The 22,358-nt window shown below is 36.1% G+C and overlaps 3 protein-coding genes and 1 long non-coding RNA gene across 4 annotated transcripts in view; 3 read left to right on the plus strand and 1 right to left on the minus strand.

Annotated features, from left to right (window-relative positions):
- Positions 1-8,945, plus strand: part of LOC105949167 (glycine-rich RNA-binding protein 4, mitochondrial) — a 96,532-nt gene extending 87,587 nt beyond the window's left edge. The window contains exon 6 of the mRNA XM_088817159.1: positions 8,878-8,945. The gene's annotated coding sequence lies outside the window, so the exon portion shown is untranslated. The remainder of the gene's footprint in view (positions 1-8,877) is intronic.
- ENOC (cytosolic enolase) lies at positions 1,869-8,724 on the plus strand. The gene is made up of 12 exons (XM_088817144.1): positions 1,869-2,551; positions 3,537-3,711; positions 3,857-3,928; positions 4,012-4,128; positions 5,321-5,401; positions 5,923-5,999; positions 6,065-6,168; positions 6,714-6,812; positions 7,003-7,088; positions 7,356-7,442; positions 7,785-7,982; positions 8,123-8,724. The coding sequence occupies exons 1-12, from the start codon at positions 2,292-2,294 to the stop codon at positions 8,189-8,191; spliced, it is 1,425 nt and encodes a 474-aa protein (XP_088673270.1). The 5' UTR covers positions 1,869-2,291; the 3' UTR covers positions 8,192-8,724.
- A 169-nt stretch (positions 8,946-9,114) lies between the features above and the next one.
- PCNA2 (proliferating cell nuclear antigen 2) lies at positions 9,115-11,388 on the minus strand. Its single transcript, XM_012972464.2, has 4 exons — positions 10,881-11,388; positions 9,892-10,044; positions 9,688-9,785; positions 9,115-9,579 (listed from the first exon to the last, which is right to left on the minus strand). Exons 1-4 carry the CDS (start codon positions 11,197-11,199, stop codon positions 9,355-9,357), a joined length of 795 nt encoding a protein of 264 aa, XP_012827918.1. The 5' UTR covers positions 11,200-11,388; the 3' UTR covers positions 9,115-9,354.
- A 4,163-nt stretch (positions 11,389-15,551) lies between these two features.
- Positions 15,552-17,224, plus strand: LOC148771322 (uncharacterized). Its single transcript, XR_016030936.1, has 2 exons — positions 15,552-16,341; positions 16,774-17,224. It is a non-coding gene; the product is annotated as an uncharacterized LOC148771322 (long non-coding RNA).
- Positions 17,225-22,358: the final 5,134 nt, after the last annotated feature.

A 22,358-nucleotide genomic window follows, 5' to 3' on the forward strand; every position in this document is an offset into this window, starting at 1 on the left:
AAAAAATGTATGGATATTGATCCGGACCAAAACTTGACTCACAAGGCCCAAAGTCGAAAGCCCATTACAAACGGTTCAGGAATCGCCGAACCGGCCCAAATGGAAGAAAGGAGCCCAAATTGAGGAAAACTCAATCCCACCCCGCGGGCTTGACTAGAGCTAACGACAAAGGGAGAGGCTGAGGATCAATGGATTGAGAACGGCGCCCGGGAATCCCGTCCCTATTTGAGGATGTCGGGGAAGGTACAAAAAAGAGATATAAATGCACTGACAAGTTGATCCAGTGCCGCATTAAATGCCCTGACAGTGGCATTTAATGCCCGAATGACTAAGTGCGGCCAAAGAGTCAGGAAAATGACAAGCTGGGAGTTCTTTGTACTACCTAGATACGGTAAAGCCTAAGAATAGAGAGACCATCATGATCCGGGCCACCCGGTCGAAAAGCAATAGAGCGGCCGAAGCAGGCCCGTCTAACCGGAATTCAAGGACACTCGGAGAGCGAGCTAGAGAGACGTTATAAATAGATATATGCGCCAATAAAAGGGCCAGGATCTTTACATTTTCCACATAATTACATACTATTTAGTATCCTTCAAAACTATATGTGATCCGATATTGACTTGACCGTCGGAGTGCTAACTCCGGCGTCAGTCCGGTTTTCTTTCTCGCAGGTTAGTTCCATTGCGACGAATGAAGTCGTTGGGCCATGTTCTTTTCGAACGGATCAGATATCATGTAGAAAGGCTATCGCCAAGAGCATGAGCAGACGGTGAACGATTGATCAACTAAAAGTGATGCTTCAGACTGTCTCGGGACGGGCATAAAGTTGGTAAGGATGGCGACCGAATCGGCGATAGGCATGCACTCGCCCCAGTTTTGGGGAACTACTGACTTGACCGTCGGTGTATAACTTCAGCGTCAGTCATGCTTTCTTTTCTTGGCAGGCCGGTGACAGTCGAGGATGAACCTCCACTCATCCAACAGTTGTGAAGGGACCCATCTGATCGAGTTATTTTCCAACAGACCACCGTCGATTAATTTAAAAAAAAAAATTGATTTCTAAACAATAATTTTCACTGTGAATTTCGAAAAGTTTGATTTCCATTTTCCGAAGACTTTGCACCGGGCTTGGAATATATACTAGTATCCAATTTCGATCCCCTTTTAACTTTCCGAAAATAATTCTTAATCTTCATTTTAAAAAAAAAACCTATACTTATAATTTCAATATTTTTTTTGTATTTTATATTATGAGTGAATAAGAAAATAAATTTTTCTTTTCATTTCATCGATTTTTAGCCGAAAACTTACGACTCTGGAACAATTTTTTTCATTCTAATTTCGGTATTTTCATATTTGTTTTTGAATGAATTTGAAATTAAGTATTCATTTCTGAACAAAAAAAAGTTAAAATTTTCCAAATGTACGAATTTCGATTACATTTGTCCGATTTCCATACATAGTCACAAAATTGTTTTAGGTCACAAGGTTATAAAAGAAACCCAACCACGACTCATTAAACATATCGACAAGTGGATTTCTCCTTCGCGACCAGGCATGCGGGCATGTTTTGGTTGCGGCCCATGTCTTTACAGGAGTCTTCCAAAACAAACTTAAAAATTAGAAAATTAAAAAATCGTGACAACATAATATTTACGTGTTGACCTGACAAGTTATCGGGATACTATTATACTAATTATGAAACATGAAACAAAATTCAATCATTTAGTTAGTTATGGCTAATTTGGTTTGGCTGCGAAGATAAAACTAGTCAACATAAAATTAAGTAATCTAATGAAAACTCAATTATTTTATCTCTTAGAACATAAAATAGAAATTAAGTCATGATAACATAATATTTATCGATTGAACTAATAACTTATTAAGTACCAAACATCAAATAAAATTCAATTGTTTAGTTAATCCCAAACAGACCTATAAATATTATTTGCTCAAAATTTTTATATTAAACTATTACTAATAAGCATTTCAAAAAATTCTACGTGATACAAATCAATTGCAGCAGTAAACACAGTTAAATCATAACAAACAAAGTGGTTTTTGATTTTGGGGTTGAACTCTTTCTTCCTTAAACCTCCACACCCACATCGGCGCTTCTCCCATTTCTCCGTCAATCAATTTCCGATCAAGCAATCAAAATCGAAAACTCTCATCCATCTTTTCCAATTTCGTTTTTCTGTTAGCTCTGATTTTCAGTTCCAATTTCAGAAGAAGAAAAAAGCAGAAGCCGAAATACCTTTGTTGCTGTTGTGAATTTGAAAGGAAAAAAAATGTCGGTGCAGGAATATCTGGACAAGCATACGCTCTCCAGGAAAATAGAGGACGCCGTCAATGCCGCCGTTAGGGCAAAAACGCCCGATCCGGTGCTCTTCATCTCCAATCACATGAAGAAATCCGTCCCCTCCGTCATCACCAAAGTTAAAGCCAGGCAAATTCTCGACAGCAGAGGAATTCCCACTGTTGAGGTAGATTTGTACACCAATAAAGGCGTCTTTCGTGCTTCCGCCCCTAGCGGATCTTCCTCTGGAATGTATGCCCCTTTTCCCATTTATTTTTTTATTTTTTAATATTTTTAATTTAATCGCTATGTGGACTTTACGTGTTAGAATTGGATATGTTGTTCTTCTGAATCCTGTGTTTAGGTGTAAAATGAGGTGGGGATGGTAGACGAATCAGGCTAGACCTGTTTGACAATCCCAAAAACAATTTCGATATTTTAAGAAACTAGAGTTGAACTTGAGCAGCAATTAATCTGTATCCACTATCCATTGCATTGCTTAATTACAAACAATGTGATGAATTACACGGCTAGCTATAAAGTGGGGGTATACTCTTGTATCTTGATGGTATGGATGGCCTAGGTATGTGAAGTTGTATGTTAAGGCTAGGGTTAACTGCAACTACGTGATTGCTTTACCTATCTGAACCCGTTCCCTTCTGGCATTTGCTTATTCTAGTGGCTTTTCGTATGTTCCTCTTGTTGTTATAGAAATTCTCAGAAAGCTATCACTATCTGTTCTTTGGTTCGTCTCTTACCACCATCTTGTTAATTAGAACTTATAGTGTTTAGGGAAATGTCAGAAGCAATAAATTTGCTTTGCTATCTTAGATACTACCTTGTTTGTCTTTAGCAATGCCTTTGGTTGACTTTCTTAGTTTCTCTTTGAATTGATATTGGTATGTATCAAAGGTTTACTGTTTTCTGATTGAGTTCATTGCTGCAGCTATCATTGCACTTGGACCAGTATTTGGCCAGAAGTGTTTGGAATTACGTTTGCGACTTTGTCTTCAAAGCCTTGTTGTTGTTAATTAGTGCTGGTGGTGTTTAATATATTAATTTGTTTTGAACTTTTGCCTCGATTCATAAACATCTGTTATATGCTCACCAGAATCATCATCTTCTTGGCATGAGCCTTTTCTATTTCTTCGACATTGTTAGATAGTAGACACATGTATCATCACATTTGGAAGTATTGTGAGCCATGTATGAAGTTACTATATTCTTTTATACACAGGTATGAAGCTATTGAATTGCGAGACGGAGACAAGGGAACGTATCTTGGAAATGGTGTAAGTAGAGCTGTTAAGAATGTTAATGAAAAAATATCTGAAGCCTTAATTGGTATGGATCCAACTCTTCAAGTTCAAATTGATCAAGCCATGATAGACTTGGACAAGACAGAGAAAAAGGTAGCTTAAGTTGTAGAGATTTATATTCATCTTCCATTTACTATGTACATCGCTCTCACTTTTAATTTGGATACGTTGCCATTTGATGTGGCTTACCAAATGTGTATATTTAGCTCATTAAGCTTTCTGATTTACTTATTGGTAGGGTGAACTTGGAGCAAATGCAATTCTAGCAGTCTCAATGGCTGCCTGCAAAGCAGGGGCAGCTGAAAAGGAGGCATGTACTTAGACTTACACAACAAAAAAATGTTAATAGTCAAAGTGATCTTGTTTTGATTCTCAGTAAAAGTTCATTTGCAGGTTCCACTCTACAAACACATTGCTGATCTTGCTGGGAAAACAAATTACAATCTTCCCGTCCCAGTTTTCACTCTCATAAGTGGTGGAAAACATGCATGGAACAATCTGGCAATTCAGGTAAGGCACATTTATGATTGACTTTGGACATGGTGATGGCTGTTTATTACATTTTATTTGGGTTAGCTCGTATGTTCTTAAACTAAACAACAATCCGCTAATTCTTGTGAATAATATAAAAATATTCAATAATGGTGATTATTCCTATGTAGTTTCTATTCGTTGCTCAGTCTCTTACTCCTTATTCCATTACTTGTCATCGCTACAAGATAAAGATGAAATGAGAAAAGGCAATAATAAGATCCAGAATTTGTTTGTAGTCTGACTATCCATTCTCTTGAAAACTATTGATTTGTAGGAATGGTTAGCTTTCCATAATTTTCAACTACTACCATGTGGTGTTCTTGTCGCCATACCATCGGGATACTATTTTCATTCTCTTTGCTATGTGGTTCACCATTACGAGAACAAAATTAAATTCATACATGTACCTATATTTGGTACTTTATTCTTCTACTGAAACAATGCCTAAACTATTCGTTGAACATACATTTTCACTATTAGGGGTTAAACTATGCCAGGTAGAGCCATGCTCTATGCTGCTAAAACTCACTTAACTATCATAAATGCATTTATTAAATGTTTTGAGTCATGCGTGTTCATTAACTGGGAAAGTCCCATCTAAGTAAGGCTTGTAGTCAATTTTGTGAGCTTAGTAATGTTTCAAGAAAAGCTTGTTTTAGTCTTCAGAGGAGCTTATATAAACTGTAGAGACTGGTGTAAAATGAATTGTAGCTTATATATATATATATATATATATATATATATATATATATATATATATATATATATATATATATATATATATATATATATATATCTCGATGTTTTATGAACTAGTGTAATATATGTTAATAGCCAAGGGATAAAGCATGTAAAATATAGTAAACACATTTTAATGGGTATAAAAAATTGAGGATGGTTTTATTTTTTAATTATTTGAAAACTCATTGAATGAAAATCTGAGGCATAATTTTAACCCAAAATATACAAATGCTAGAATGAATTTATTATTAGAATTGATTGATTGATTAATCGACATCATAGCTCCTTATTTTTGAATTACAGAGTGTGATAAGAGTGTTATCTATTATTTGACTAATGTTTCTGTGTAAACGAGGAATTGATTACCTATAATCTCTGAGCCTTAATCCCTTGTGTGACTGACAATGTCAGCTAAAAATCTCATCAGGAAATTATGATTCTTCCTATTGGGGCTAGAAAATATGAGGAGGCACTGCAAATAGGATCAGAGACTTATCATCATTTAAAGGTGGGTTCTCCCAGCTAAAAGGAGGTCTTTGTTTTGTCTTTAACAAGTTTCTATTTATTTTTCCTTCTTAATGTGCATTCATTGCTAAATCCTACTTATTCTCTGCTTCTTTTCAGATGTATTCTACAAAATAAATTGAAATCAACTTGCTATCTGTATTTTAATATCTCAATTTTGAATCAAACTTACTAAGCACTTTCTTTCTGGTTTGCCAGCATTAAAATTGCGTAATACACTATTCTTAGTTGTACCAGTATCGCTGGCAATTATGCCACATTCGGGCAGATGTCATCCGCTAATGTACTTAATACTGAATATTTTGAAGATTATGGTATCCATACAATTGAGTTTATTATAATATTGATCATACAAGATCTTAGTGCGACATTAAGAAGTTCTTGTCTTTGTACAGTACATCATTTGACATTACACATTAAAATTGTTTGATTGAATTTTAAACTTGAATACATCTTGGTCACTGGCTCATGATATTTATTTGTACTTTTCACTTTGGTTATCAGGCTGTGATTACAGAACGATATGGTTCGCACGGATGTAATGTTGGAGAAGATGGTGGTTTCGCTCCTAATATTTCCAGGCAAGTTTTGTCATTTGGTCTCTTCTGTTGAGCCAAATCAATTTTCTTACCTTTTAGTACTGCAGCTTGAAAGAAGGCCTGGAGTTTGTAAAAGAGGCTATTGGAAGAACAGGTTACAACGAGAAAATTAAAATAGCAATTGGTGTTGCTGCTACTGAATTTTGCATAGGTGACGTTCTGTCTTAAAAAATAACTCTCTTACCATCAATATGTACTCACACACAAAATCTTGCTGGATTAAACAAATACGAGAGATACCACCAAAAAAGAAAATCCTTTTTGAGAGCAGCCCGACAATTTTTGTGCTTATCTGTCTGTTGCAAACAAATTAGTTTAGCCTGTCAAAAGAAATGCCTGATCAAGTTAATCGGAGCTTCCATAATTTTTAATTGTAATCTTATAAAAAAAAGTCGATTTACACAATTTAGCGATAAATTTTGTGTTAGGTGTGCTAACATGCAAGTGTTACCTTTAGTTTTTACTTAATGCTTTAATTCATTAACATGTTTTCAAGGTGTAGGAATTTTGAATTTTGTAGAATTCATGTAATATATAAAGTCGTCGAGTTTATATATTACAGGAATTCAATCTTTGTAGGATTGACCATAATGTGGATCAAATTAATATGTTCTGATTCATTTAGATTTGTATTTGTTGATTGATCTACTTTCGACAATTAGTAAGAAATGAATTTTATTTTCTTTGTCCATTTAGGTACCAAGTATGATTTGGATTACAAATCAGCAAATAAATCAGGTCAGAATTTTAAATCAGGAGAGGACATGATTGATATGTACAAAGAACTCTGTGAAGGTATTTCTATTGCAAATCAAATTTCTCGTGTAATTTTTTTGATCTGATTTATACAAAGAACTGTATGAAGATATCTGATTTTCAGCTCAGAATTCATTCTAGTTCTTCCATCTAGAATTACATTTTAAATCTAAATTTGCTTTTATATGCTGTCTCATTTCCTCGTTTCCTTGTTTGGTTGTTCTCTCAGCCTATCCGATTGTATCAATTGAGGATCCATTTGATAAGGAGGACTGGGAACACTCCAAGTATTTCACTAGTCTTGGACTGTGCCAGGTTTGTTTACCATTCTTACTGACTACCAACAAAGCCTGTAATCACCTACTTAATTGAACTTAGTTTGATACAATGACAAAAGTAGCGGTGAATCACAATTTCAAGTGTCAAGTTTCACAGGTGGAATAGGTGGTCACTCACTTATGAATTCCTTATGGTCTATTCATTATGCTAACGTCAGTTGGTGTATACACTAATTTGTTTGTCACCCAAGTTATTGTGGTGCCGTTTAATACATTCAATTCTGAAAGCTCCTTCTCGTTTCAGGTTGTAGGAGATGACTTATTGATGTCGAATCCTAAACGAATTGAGAGAGCTGTACAGGAGTCTGCTTGCAATGCTCTTATGCTCAAGGTACCTTCTGATTAAAAATCGAACTTTAGGTTTGCAAGTGAATGTTTTACCCAACTTTTTTTAATGCAGCCTAATATTAAGATAGTTTTCTGGGTAAGATAACAGATGGATGGTCGGAATACTAGATGGTGAACTCCTTCGGCTATATATGAGAATCCGACTGTGTTCTTTAAGCTACGAAATATTAGATTTTGAGCAACAATGTTTCTGGCTTTTACTCTCTCTGATACAAAAATGCTCGTCTGGGTATATATAGTATTTAGAGCAATAACAACCTAATTCACTGTTCGAAAGTAGGCTTAATCGACACTGTTCCCTTTTGCTCTTTCTGTAAAAATTCAGGTGAACCAGGTGGGGACTATCACTGAGGCCATTGAAGCGGTGAAGTTAGCTAAGGATGCCAACTGGAGTGTGGTGATATCTCAGAGAAGTGGGGAAAGTGAAGATTCTTTCTTAGCTGATTTAGCTGTTGGTCTCGCCACCGGTCAAATCAAGGCAGGCGCACCTTGCCGTGGAGAGAGACTAGCCAAGTACAACCAGGTCAACATCTATTATCATATCCTTCCCTTTACCTAATCGCTGCATGTTGTGTTCTTTAATTTCTACTTTCTAGCATCTCCATGTATGTTTTCTTGGCAAGATATATGAAAATTGAAGATAAATTTTCTTTTTAACTGCAGTTGCTTAGAATCGAGGAAGAGCTCGGGGATCAAGCATTTTATGTTGGTGATGACTGGAGACACTGCTGACACACTTTTCACAAGTTATATTCTTATTTATTTTCTTTCCACCTTCTCGTTATAAGACAAGTGGCAACTGTGTTTTCTACATATGGGGGCTAGTTTTGATATAGGGAGTGCTTCAAATGCCTTACTGGTCTGTGAGTTTTGGATTTTTGAGGAGCGACGAAGTAGGAGAGTGGTACATCGTGAAATTTAAACGAATACTAAAATTTAGAGTTAATATGAAACTCATCGTGTGTGGCTGGACAGTCTCGGAAACAGGTGGAAAGCAACTGCAGTATCAACTCTAAAATTTAGAGTTAATTTTTTTGAATTGGGTATTGTAACATGTTCCTTGAGATTTCGGATCCACACCAAAACGCTAACTATTCATTTCCAGTGTATAGTTTTACACATTGTAGTATTGTAATTTTGCTCCAGAGGTTCCAAAACCGACATTTTATCGATAATTTGGCAATCGAACAAGACTGATTCAACTTTATTTTTTTCTGGAGCACACTTAAACATTTGATAAGAGTTTTTTTTTTCTTCAACAAAAATTTGCTTTTCGGATTATCCTTAGCTTGATATATACACATTTTGTAGTTGTGAATCCGTAATTTTTAATGTCAAAGCATAAACCATAAATCCCAGATCGCATGCAGTTATTTTTTTTTTATTTTTTTTTTTTTTTTTTTTTTTTGGTAATGCAGGAACCCGCAGCCAACCATATATGTGCACTGGGTAAACCTACACTCTCGTATAATAGCTTGCAAACCATACGAGAGATGTAAACCACACTAGGCTAACCATGTGTGACAAGCTCGACCTAGCGACCGTTGGCAAGGGGATTCGAACTTGGGTCAATTGACCCAAGCTCCCTTGCTCCAACCGCTAGGCATGCAGTTAGTTAATACTCCAATAAAGAAAAATTCACTCCAATCACAGAATTTGGCAAACAGAAGCCACAGCATCATCACTAATACAAATCAAACAGTGCAGCTCTAATTGCAATACTTGCTAGAGCACAAGCAGTAGCAGCATAAGAACAGTGTTTGAGAAACACCAAGGAAATCAAACATAGTGTCGACAATTACATCAAGAAAATGCAGAAGAAACAGATATACAAGACCTACAAGGCTTGCGAATTTAACTACGACCAAGGAAAAGAAACACTCGAATAATGAATCTCAAGGTTTGGCATCTTCATCATCATCTTCAATCTTGGGCGCCAAGTAAAACCTGATATAGCCCATTTCCGCAATCTTGTACTCAACCACCACTGGAAGCTCCGAAGACAAGCTTAATGTTACAGTGTTCGACAACGGAGTTGCCTTTGTGAACGAGTTGAAGTACCTCAGTGCAAAGGTCAAAGACACTGGCTCATTCATTTCTATCACAGTTGCTTCCTCTGGCTGTGCATATTATTACAAAACAAACACAATTATCACTAATCCACCAATAAGAAACAAGATTGGCTTGATTAGAAAAATTAAAGAAGAAAAAAGGGAACAAGTATCAACCTTGTCGACAGTGGTGTTCTGCCTGCAGACGATATTTGCAGTTCCGATATCTCCTCTTGTTGAGAACTTTACACCTTCCTTTGTAACAGAAATCACAACTGCAAACACAAACCACAAGAAAAGGTCAGTTTTTATGCGATTATAACATACAAATTATTCTTATATAAAGGCTAAACTTGATTAAGAAAACATAAGTGATGTTACCTGTATCGCCGATGCTGCTAAGATCTTTACAAATTCTTGCAAACTCAGAAGACGGCATTCTGACTATGGCATGATACTCAGCTTCGGGAATTCCAAGATGCTCGCTGTCAATATCCATAAGCTTCATCTCGAAATCTGCAATCTTGTCTTGAGCTGTGACAATAAAATCAAAACATGATTATTAAAAGAAAACAACAGCTATAAACCAGACTATACTTCTATGAATCTTGTTACAAATTTAACCTACAGCACCATACAACATGTACTAAATGCATAAAACCGATTTTAAATTTCGAACTGCTGGATAGAACTATAACAAAATGTGATAAAAAAAAATATCTTCAAATGCAAGTAGCTGAAAATAAAGGTGTAGAAAATTATATTACTTAAAGTTTAAACCATTCACCATTGATAAGGAGATTATGAAACCTTCTTATATTTTGATAAGTATTATTTGATACCCTTCTGAAAATCTTAAACAACTCACAACAACCAATATCGAGGGTTTTTTCACAACACATACCATTTACCTTATTCAGAATCAAGCTATCAACATGTCACATATTTGCCAACAAAGAGTAACACATTCATTCATCTTCCTCACCATCTCAACCCTATATAAACTCACTCTCTTTCAAACAACCAAATAAATAAAATGGTCGAATGATTGTAAACTTCTAGCAAACTCGAAAATGGTAAAAAAAAAATCGCAAAGTCCATATCTCTTCACATTAACAAGAGAACTTGTATATTGCTGTAGATCTATCATACCTCTCTTTCTTTTCAAACATACTAGAGGAGATGGTTAAATTAACAACGGATCGAAAAAGGCCAAAGGTCATTTCTATATTTCCTAAATATAAAATCAGTTTGTTTCATATAAAATGATTAAATATGTGAAACAATAAGCATAAAGAAGAGAGAGAAATCAACATCAAAATAAATCAATTAACAAAAAAAGGGGGTAAAAGTACAGAGAGAACACATACTAGGGCTTTCGAACATGAAAGTAACGACATCGCTGCCGTCATCAGCCTTGAGTGTGATGATGTCATCGTTTCCGGCGCATTTCAACATCTTGGCCATGTTCCCGAGGTTCATACCCATGGAGATGTTGCGGTCGCAGCGGTAGTGCTCGAAACCCTCCGACCGGAGCAGAAGCGCCACCAGCGCCACGTGGCTGGAATCCATGGCCTGAAGGGAGAATCCGGTGGCGGAGCAGTCGAAATTCGCATCGTTCACCAGATCCTTCACCGCTTCCAGAACCTTCTTCAGCAAGCTCCCCTGCACCAGCCTCAGTTCCAACATCTCTCTTCAATTTTTTTAATCACAATTAATCAAACGCCTGATTTCGTTTCTTCGCCGGACTGAAATTGGGGGTTTCGGTGAGTGTAATTTTTGGAGGGGAAATTGGGGTTAGGGTTTGAGCGAGAGGGAGGGTTCTGCGATTATATAGAAAGAAGAGTACTGAGGAATCTAGGGCTTTTGATTGGCGGGAAGTGGGGCGGGTCAAAATGGAATTATATTTCTAATTCCCGCCAAAAAAAATATATTCTGAAAATGAAAAGGGAATTAATGGGCTTTGGGCCACCCGGCCCATATAATTGTAAACATAAATATAATGGCTAAATTACAACCTTCTCCCTGAGGTAAAGGGTAATTACAATCGAACCCTTATGTTTCAGAAATTTCATTCAGCCCCTGCAGTTTGTAAATTTCTCACAGAACCCCCTATAGAAGGGTGCTAATATAAGAAATCTACAAATTGAAGGGGAGTGAATGTAATAATGGAAACATGAGGGATTTTTTCATAAATATATCTTACCTTAGGGGTGGTTGTAATTTACCCAAATATAATTCACTCGGCCTTTAATATGAAAATTCAGATAAAGAAAATGATTTCAATTGAATATCAACTTCAATTCTATCAAGGATAATATTTTGAAGTGTATTCATGTAATAATTTTGTCAAGTAGAATAATTATACATTATATTCGTTTATTTATTTTGCAAACCTATTGATATTTGTTAAGGTTGTGACCAATTTTACTTACACACACACATTACTATAGAATGGCATATCAGTCAATAAAGCCCATTTGTGGGAAGCCACTGGAAGGATGAACTTGAGTCGTTTGATTTATCCAACTCATCCTAGCCATTGACTATTTCTGACTTTCTATCTCCTCTTGTACTCTTTCTCTTTCCCGTTTTGTGCTCTAGACAGTCTCTGTTCTTCTCCATTGTCCCCTTTTGCTTTTTACTCATTTTGCTCCAGCAACTATAGGCCAAACGCCGTTGTCCTTCGCCGTGCTTGTCCCAGTGGTGGCCCCTGCAACGATTACCTTTGACTGAAGCACCTATTTAATGTGGGGATTGAAGTGGCAGAAGGTGAGACCGAGAGAAAAACCCTAATTTCAAAACATGATCCATCTCTTATGTGAGTTGGGTCTGTGGTGAGTGGGTGAGCTGCTGAGTGCCTCATTTTCTTGGTCTTACCTTTGATTTGGGTGGGTTAAGGTTAGAGAGAGAGAGAGAGAGAGAGAGAGAGAGAGAGAGAGAGAGAGAGAGAGAGAGAGAGAGAGAGAGAGGGATATTTGTTCTATGTTGGTGCAATCTTAGTCTGTATGTGAGTAACATTTGAGACCTCTGTGAATCTCTGGAGTGAATTGGTTTGAAAGACTGAGCTGTGCTTCATTCTTTATTATCTTTCAATCTTTCATTCTTATTCATATTTGTTTATTCATGTTTGATATGTCTAACATTATTTCTGAGTTTTTTTAAGTTTCTTCGAGTGGAAACATAACAATATTTCGTTTGGGCGTTTGTAAAAAAAATGATTCCTACTCGTGTCAAGGGCAAAAGAGGAAAGTGGAAGAAAAGTGGAAAAATGAGGCAATTTATCCTATATATAAAACAATCCAAAGAAGAAAAAAGTCATATTTAGTATATATGCAAGACAATCAAATGAAAAAGGAAGATCGGTACTTATTGCAACAACTGCAACAATTTTCAGTTCAGTTTGGTGAGTCTACCGGCTAAGTGAACACCCTTATTTGATCGTATAAAATCATACTACAACAACGTTACATAAATTAATTTTGTGAACCAAATAAATAATTCCAACATGTTCAAATGATGAATTAAAACAAAACTAGAAATATTAAAATAATATGGAGGTACGTATATAGTCTATATAGATCAATTATAAATGGTGGTCCGAGTTCCCACTGGTTTAGATAATTAATTAGTCTAATCATGCAATAGAGTGGCTCCCAATAATACAGCAATAAATGATCAAGAACGTTGCCACTCATATTAATATTTTTCATTAAAATTTTATTTATTTATTTATTAATTATTTCATCAATCCGACCCATATATTCTCAATCATACACCGGCAGCATAGGCCATATCTATGGTCTCTTCTTTTCTTTTTCTTTTTTTCTTGTTTCATGCATCTCATGTGAAGAACTCGTCAACGTATAAAATGTAAGTTGCCTCTTTTGGAATTTAAATGGAAAATGACATATTAGACCTCTTGCGTATCGATTAAGATACAATAATTTAAAACCAGTGGTCAAGTCACGTCCAAATTGGGCGTGCAAGTTGCATTTGGGCGCCCAAATTGGGCATCCAGTGCAAACAAAAATTGTTTTTTTTTTTTTTTTTATTGAACGTCCAAGATAGGCGTCCAAGGCGTGTACGAACGCCCAGAACGGGCGTTTGTACACGCCTTGAGCGCCCATCTTGAGCGTTCCAACATGTTTTTGCGAAAAAAAAGCCCTACAAATCGATTTGTAGGGTTTTTTAACATGAAAATAGTTCCGTAATCGACTTACCCAATGCATATTACACATAAAAGAGTCGAAATTACCTTAAAAAATCGAAGCCCAACCCTTCTTCAAGCTTGATTTCGGATTTTTTTTTTTTTTGCTATTTGCGGTTTGGGGGGTTTTTGGAGTTTTTTGGGAAGTTTTTGGGTTTTAAAGAGATAAAGCGTTTTTTGTTATAAACCGTAAATAGCAATTTTCAAACCGTAAAAAGCATTTCATTAAATTAAACATAAAAACCTCTAGAAATGACTGTTGGTATAATTATAAATAACAATTTGCGTAAACAAAAAATACTTACTTGTTTGTCGAAAAGAGGAATTGTGAAAAACACAAAGAACGACTGAGGCTTGCCAAAGCAATTCCCTTAAGATAATATTTCCGGGCTGTCAACGGTGCACAGTCTCTTCCCGGTAGTCTCCCAAGGTACAACGATCGATTGTCAAATATTTGCACGAATATTCGGTTGTCAAAAGAAGAATATGAAGAACTATCTCTTAATTGCTGACTAAATTCCGTACAGAACTGGCCATATTCTGTCTTTATTTATAGGTGGTAGAGATCCATTCGTAGAGGGTTGCAATGGTTGGAAGAAGAAACAGAAAGTTGTGTCTGTTCTTTTCACCGAGTTCAAACATAGGAAAATTAATTGGTTATGGGCCAATTAATTAATTTGGTTTGGGCCAAATATTTTATTATTTGGATTTTTGTTCAAATAATTTGACTAACTACTAAATGTCCCCAAAAGTAATATTTGTGGACACCTAAATCCAAACTAGTCATATCACTCGATCACATCGAGCGCACATCTTTTGAACTTTAACCATTTACTCAATACAAATTTTCATTCACTTTACTTCATGATTATGATCAAGTAAATAAATGAAATTAATCTTTTCATAATTTAATTAATATTACTCAATATTAATTATTGAAAATCATGAAAATTCCAACAATGACTTCTAAACACATAATTGAAAACACGAATTAGAGAAGAACATGTTTTATTTATCTTTGTAGTTAATTAAATTCCCAACCACTTTGAACAATATACACACACTAATTTGGTAATACATTATTAGTGTATAATTATTCAATAGTCCCCCCTACTCTCACAGTTTGTTATTGCTATTTTTGAACAATCATATCAATTATTCTCATCAATCATTTACCCTAAAACCAAACGCCCTCATCTACCATATTACGCCTTACATAAATGTGGTAGGCCTTAAATAACAATTCACAAAAAGTTGCTGCGCTAACCTACTACCGCAAACATTTACACCTTCACAAAAATAAAATGTAAGTGCTAAAAAAAGGGGATGTAATTTTGATGTTGAATTTGGCAAAACTCAAAATATGGAATTTATTGTTCTTTGAGTTAGCTTACCGATCCAACTTGAATCACCAAGATTGGATGTTGGTTGAGAAAGATATGCATGAATCAGTTAACACCGCCCACAAATTTGATATTTTGAGTTATCTAAAATTGGAAATATAACTTATTGATGCATAACGTTGTCAGCCGACATCCGATCTAAATGATTCAAATTGTATTAGAAACCTATCTTGAAGGAGTACAGTTTTCGTGTTCTGAATTTTAAAAGGGGAAATATGCAATACCCCCCTCATTTGGAAAATATTTTGATTTAAACCCAATTGACTTTAAAGACTTTTTCCATAACCCAAATCCCAATTTAAATTAGTGAGACCCCCCTTATCAGATATGGTAAGACTAAAATACCCCTATGGGTTAGGGTTTTAATTTTATTCTTCATTTTCACACACACTCTCCCACGTTTACTCTCTCTCTCTTCTCTCTTTTTTTTTTTCTTTTTTTTCTTTGCAGAGAGAGCTCTGTTCTCTTTCTTCTTCTTTTTTTTTGTTTTTTTTTCTTTGCAGAGCACAACCACCGCCGCTATCCACCGAGATTTACACCAGTGCCGCCGTTCTCCTTCGAGATTTCTACCGGCATCGCCGCCCTCCTCCCTTCTTTTCGCACCACCGCCATTATCCACTCACCCAACCACCGATCACAGCCGCCGCCTAGGGTTCTGCCGTCAAACCTCCCCAAAAAGTCATATTGTCGTATGCGTATGGATATGTGGGTCTGTGTGTGTGTTTTGTATGTGTGTGTGAAATATTGCAACTAAAAAGTGTGTGTGAAATGTATCCGTGTGTGTGTGTTTTTGTATCTCTGTGTGTGTGTGTTTTGTATATGTGTGTGTGTGTGTGTGTGTTTTGTATATGTGTATGTGTGGAACTATTTCTTCTTAACTTTGCATGTGGGTCTGTGTGTGTGTGTGAAATGTATCTATGTGTGTGTGTGTTTTGTAACCGATTCGACCGATTCGACCGATTTAGTTGAGTCAGACGGCGGAAGAGAGGAGGCGACGAAGGAAAACTCCGATGTGCAGAGTTCCGCCAGTAGATCGAGGAAGGAGGAGGGAAGTGATAAGGTGCGCCGCGGTACTATGAGTGGCGATGAGCGTGAACACGAGGATCAATCTCAGCCGTGAAGGAATTGTCTGCCGAATTGCAGCCGTTGGCTGACTTTCTGCAGGCTATCCGGGCTCATAAGCTCGGCTCTGTCTTCGAGCGGCGGCTCCGGAGTCAGGTGACATATTCATGTTCATTATTCTTTTTTTATTTGCAAGATCTTTATTTATTTTATTAGTTTATATTTTTTAAGATGATTTTTTTGTTTTTTCACAATGGTTTGGTTTAGTGGTACGGTGCTGCACTACAATTGACGTGCTTTATTTATTTTTCTTATTATTAATTTAAAGATTGTTGAATATGATTATAGTCATATTCGAATATGTTCCATTTTATCGTTTCATATTGACTTTTAATAATATGATTCAAATTGTGATCTTATTGTAAAAAAATTTTTTTTGCATTACTTGATATGTTAGTGTAAGTTTCAATGTGTTTGTTGTGACTGAAATGAATTCACATAATATTATATGAATTGCATTTAAAGAATAGTGCAGATTCATTCAGCAGAATTATTCACATAGTAGTCACATTCTCATGTTTTTTGTAGTGCTGCACATCATGTCGCCAACCTTGATGATTATGTTGAAGTATGGAGGGTCGTTTGGGGTGAAGATATGTCAGGGTGATTTTGTGTATGAAGACCTCGTCAACTCCCATCTCTCTCTCTCGTTATTTTTCTATCTTTATTTATGTATTTTTCGATTTTTTTTTCTAGATCTGAACAGAAGTAGTAACATTACTAGTCATATTCGAATATGACTATAGTCATATTTATGTATTTTTCGATTTCTCTTCTCTTTTTTTTTTTTTTTTTTTCAGATCTGAAAATTGTATTTTCTGATCTGAACAGTAGCAGTAACATGACTATTGTCATATTCGAATATGACTATAGTCATATTTATGTATTGTTTGAATATGATTGTAGTCATATTCGAATATGACTATTGTTGAATACGACGGTAGTCATATTCGAATATGTTCTATTTTATCGTTTTGAAGTTGACTTCTAATAACTAGATTCAAATTGTGATTTTTTTGTGTGGATGTTGATTGGATTGTTTTCGTAAACAATAAGGAACCTTCGTTGTTTTATATAATTTGGTGAACATGACTATACCACACTATATAATCGGAATTGTTAAGTTGAAAAAGTGAAAAACTGCAATATAAAAAATAATATGACTACAGTTAATATAGTCACATATAGTCATATTCAACTATAGTCATATTCGAGTTAATATAGTCACATATAGTCATATTCAACTATAGTCATATTCGGCTTTGTAAATCTGTCGAGAAAAGAATTTCAATTTTTTCTTTGAAAAAAATAAAAAAAAATTAAAAATATATTTTTATTAAAAAAATATTAAAAAAATAAATAAATAAATAATGGATAAATAAAATTCGAAAATAATAAAAAAATAAGAAATAAAAAAAATCATTTTTTTATTTGGTAGCAAATTTTTAGGGATTTAGCAGCAGATTTTAAGGAATGAATTAGATTATTGTTATGGAAAGAGAGAAAAAAGGGAATAATTGAGAATAATTATGTTAATTGTCATAAGGGTAGATTTGGGAATAAAATTTCTAGGGGGTTATCACAAAGAAAGATTTAAGGGGTGGACATATCACCATTTCTTATCTATATGAGGGGTGTATTGCTAATGACCCCATTTTAAAAAAATCAAACTCAAAAATGGTCAAAAGTACATCTGAAGTCGAAACAATATTATTATTAAATTTTGCCTATACAAGGACATGAATTTTGTAATGTTCAACATTTCACCTATATAATGGGGAATAATTAATAAACTTTTACTTAGTTTTATGTGTAATTATGTGCAGATCAACAGTTATTTAATTATCGAGTGTAGCGTCAAATAAACCAGAATATTCACAGGATTTTTAACTTATTCACATGCCTAATTCATCAACTTTTTTTTTTTTTTTTTTTTTTGAAATGATTTATTTTGAGTTGTTGGGAGTTGAGTGAAATAATTAGTGATTTTAATTAAGGGGGCAACTATTTTGAATACTAACTTTTGCTTAGTTGAATACCAAAAAAATAGAAATTAAATAATTAATTGGAAATTACTTTAATACCCTTAATGAAAATTAAAACCAAATAATATTACAAATACTATTTTTCTTTCTTAAAAACCAAATAATCAAAAACCTAAAAAAACATTTCCCTCCTCACTCCCAAACCCCTCACCTCCTCCACCTCCTTCTTCTCCCTCCCCAAAAACCCTCCTAAAAAACCCCAAAACAAAAGAAATCAAAACCTTACACAACTTGCAAAATGGCCTCAAATGACAATAGAATGGTAGTTTACGAGCAAGGAGAACCCATTCAGGTATGTATTCATGTATTTTTTGAGCTAAAACATCGATTTTGAAATTTTTTTTTTTTTTAAGCTCGCCATGTATTTTCGACACATACAGGTCGAAAATACACCTATTTTTCGACATGTATGTGTCGAAAATACCCTTAGATTTCGACACTTAAGTGTCGAATTATGATGCAATTTTCGACACTTAAGTGTCGAAAATTACCCAAAGTTTCGACACTTAAGTGTCGAAAATTGCATCATAATTCGACACTTAAGTGTCGAAATCTAGGGTAATTTTCGACACTTAAGTGTCGAAAATTGCATCATAATTCGACAACTTAAGTGTCGAATTTGTTCCTGTTGCAAATTTACTTGTCTTATATTTTCGACTCTTTTGTGTAGATCGATTGCACCCATTCATTTACCACGTCCGAAAAATTCCCAACAAAAGAAGCTTTAATGGCATGGGTTCGTGAAGTATGTAAAAGAATTGGAATGGTGTTAATGATTGGGGGTTCGAGTGACGGGGATAGAGGACGTAGGACACCGTATGTGATTGTTCGTTGTGAGCGTGGGGGCCATTATGTTGGCAAGAAGGTACCAGGTGAAGATGATCAAAGACCGGGAAAAAGGAGCACCGGTTCAAAAAACAAAAAAAAAAATTGCAAACAGCTCCAATTCGACAGCTAGCTGTCGAATTATTGTGTATAATTCGACAGCTAGCTGTCGAATTTGAGCTGTTTACATTTTTTTTTTTTTTTGAAAAAATTGCAATTTTATTTTTTTTTTGTGCAATTAACCCCAAATATATTGCAATGTAAGATAAAAAACATATTGTAAGTGTTTTTGGAAAAAAAAAAAAAAAAAATTACAAATTTTCAAAAAAAAAAAAATTTGATACAGCTCAAATTCGACAGCTAGCTGTCGAATTACTCTCTGTAATTCGACAGCTAGCTGTCGAAATTTAGCTGTATCAAATTTTTATTTTTTTGAAAAATTTGTAAATTTTTTTTTTTTTTTTTTTTTGTGAATTTAACCCCAAGTATATTGCAATGTAAGATAAAAATAATTTGATACAAGACTAATCCCAAATATATTTCAAATTACCAAAAATAATTTCATTACAAACAACCAAAATCCATATAAAACTAAATTAAAAAGCAAGTAAAACAAATAAAATCCATAAAACAACATCCATCTAAAAAAATACAAGACTAATCCTGTGTTTTTTTCTTCCTACTAAACACGCGTTTCACAACCGCCTGTGGGGCATCGGACGAGCTCGATGGCGGTGGAAGTGGCCCTATCGAGCTACCTGGAGGTGGTGGTGGTGGGGCATCCGACGACCTCGAAGGAGGTGGAAGTGGGGCATCCGGCTCGATCAATCTGACAATATCATTTAGGGTCCCCCACATGACCGTATGAGCGTCGGATGGCGCAAGTCCCCGTACCTCGCTAAGTGTACCCTTCACCAACTCCAAAATTTGTGAAAGTTGGACCTCCTTATCGGTACCACCCTCTGGACGAGCTTCATGGGGTCGAGGTCGATCCGCCTGGGGTCGAGTAGGATGGGCTCCATGCCTACTCAGTTGTAACATGCATCTGGGTCGGAACCAATTCATGTAGTCCGGCGAAGTGTCCGCCTCCCCGAGTTCAATTTCAACGGACCTCGACTCCTCGTCCAGACAATACTCCTCCCACCGATCAGAGAATCGTTCGCCGTACGCAACGAAAATTGAGTTCTGGACCGGTCGACCTTTGCTAACTAGAGCTTTGTACATATCTTTTGACATGTATGCACGACCTGGAATGATTTGCACCCGGTTGAACTGCCTCAAGACTCTGTCCGGATGATATGCCTCGAAGTGGTCCATGCAACATATCATCCCACTAAACCAAGCAGAATCTGGCATCGGGAAACGATCACGAATAGCCGTATACGGTGACCATATAACCTAAGTAAAACATATTAAATAAAAAATTAGATGTAAAACATATAACCTAAGTAGTAATAACAGATTATTAAAGTGGTATGTTACCTGATCGGGGATCAAATCATCTAATCGAGATCGCAGGTACGACGCTCGTTCAGGCGTTGAAGTAGTCTTTGACTGAGGCTCCCATCGGCTCGCTAATGGCCCCTCGAATTCCGTCTTCAATGTGCCACCCCCCAAATAAGGAAAGTGCTCGTAAATCCATGACTGAAAGAGCGTCAGCCAGCCAGCCATCGAGTTCGTTGATTTTTGTGAGGCTGAGGAAAGCTCATCGTACAACCGGCAAAGACATGCAGTGCCCCAAGCATACTCGCCGATCCGATCCAAATCAGCTACAAGATTTAGGTACTCAACGCTTACCATGTTGCCTGTCTTGTCGCACAGTATAGTACACCCGAGCAAAAATAACAAATACGCCCGAATGGCGTACGTCCTCTTCTCTGCACTATCTCTCAGGGTCACTTTGCTAAATTTAGCCTTCAACCATTCCAACTTGACCGCTTTCTTCTTGTTTACATCGTCCGGGTACTCACCTAGCAACTGGAACATCAAAGTACTGGGAATGGTTTTGGAATCACGGACCAAACGCTCGCAAGATACGGTACGCCCAACAACTGGCAAACCGACCAACGAACTCACATCGTCAAGTGTGATGGTCATCTCTCCAACAGGTAAGTGAAATGTGTTGGTAGCTGGCTGCCATCTCTCTACGAAGGCTCTAAGTAGATGGCCGTCCACAGTGTTGTACGATGCCTGTACAACTGACATTAAACCACATCTTTGTACTACATCTTTAATAAACGGCGCCGGCTCCCAACCTTTCAAAGTTGTTGTGTGATTTCGTATTCGAAATTCTGAGCCGCGCTCCGAACGATCTGGCCCTCCGTTCACAATATGATAAGCAATGTGCTTATCAAATTTTGTGTACAATTCCGGTATCTCGGGACCTAGGACCGGTTCATTGCTCGAATCACCAACTTGTACAGTCGAATGTACAGCCGGCACCGGATTCGTTGACGAAGAACCCTCTCCAGACTTCTTCTTGGTCGTGGTCTTTTTCTTGGTCGTGACAGGTATGCCCTTGCCTTTATCGGATAATTCCTTCCTCTTTTTACGGTTCGAGACAGTCGGAGGTATACGAGGTTGACGTGGTTCTTCCACTGCAAAATAACACACAAATAAAAATTAATATACATAATATAAACACAAGCAAATAAAAATAGGAAAAAAAAAAAAAAAAAAAAAAAAAAAAAAAAAAAAAAAAATTCACAGTTTAAATTCGACAGAAACCTGTCGAAATATGGGGTAATTTTCGACAGTTTACTGTCGAAAATGGATTGAATTTTCGACAGGTTGCTGTCGAAAATGAAACCCATTTTCGACAGTAAACTGTCGAAAATAACAAAATCAAAAGCAACCCTTTCACCATTTTCGACATCTACATGTCGAAATTTGGATGAATTTTCGACAACAACATGTCGAAAATTCATCCAAATTTCGACATGTACAGGTCGAAAATGGAGAACGAAGAACCGACCCACGAATCTCAAATCAATGCTCAAATCGACTGAAATCAGATGCACCCATTACTAATTAACGATCATTCTAACCTAAAACAACCAAATCCTAATTACCCATATCAAACATTCAAATCTTAAATAAATATTAAAGAAAAAAAAAATCGAAACAACTATAACTTACTATTCGAAGAAGACGACGGCGGCGGCTTTGGGCGACGTTGGGCGGCGTGGGCGGCGTTAGGCGGTGTTTGGCGTCGGCGTCCGGCGGCGGCGATGGTTGGGCGGC

Source organism: Erythranthe guttata, chromosome 4 (genome assembly GCF_056151865.1).
Source record: "Erythranthe guttata isolate IM_541 chromosome 4, IM_541, whole genome shotgun sequence".
In the NCBI taxonomy this organism is placed as follows: domain Eukaryota; kingdom Viridiplantae; phylum Streptophyta; class Magnoliopsida; order Lamiales; family Phrymaceae; genus Erythranthe; species Erythranthe guttata.

Bases quoted from the DNA above. Each gene is read 5' to 3' on its own strand.
- ENOC (XM_088817144.1), top strand. From the start codon at position 2,292: ATGTCGGTGCAGGAATATCTGGACAAGCATACGCTCTCCAGGAAAATA. The intron at 2,552-3,536 runs GTATGCCCCTTT...TTTTATACACAG, and splicing joins AGCGGATCTTCCTCTGGAAT to GTATGAAGCTATTGAATTGC. The intron at 7,983-8,122 runs GTCAACATCTAT...TTTTAACTGCAG, and splicing joins GACTAGCCAAGTACAACCAG to TTGCTTAGAATCGAGGAAGA.
- PCNA2 (XM_012972464.2), bottom strand. From the start codon at position 11,199: ATGTTGGAACTGAGGCTGGTGCAGGGGAGCTTGCTGAAGAAGGTTCTG. The intron at 10,045-10,880 runs GTATGTGTTCTC...TTATTGTCACAG, and splicing joins TTTCATGTTCGAAAGCCCTA to CTCAAGACAAGATTGCAGAT. The intron at 9,786-9,891 runs GTAACATCACTT...TTGTGTTTGCAG, and splicing joins TAGCAGCATCGGCGATACAG to TTGTGATTTCTGTTACAAAG.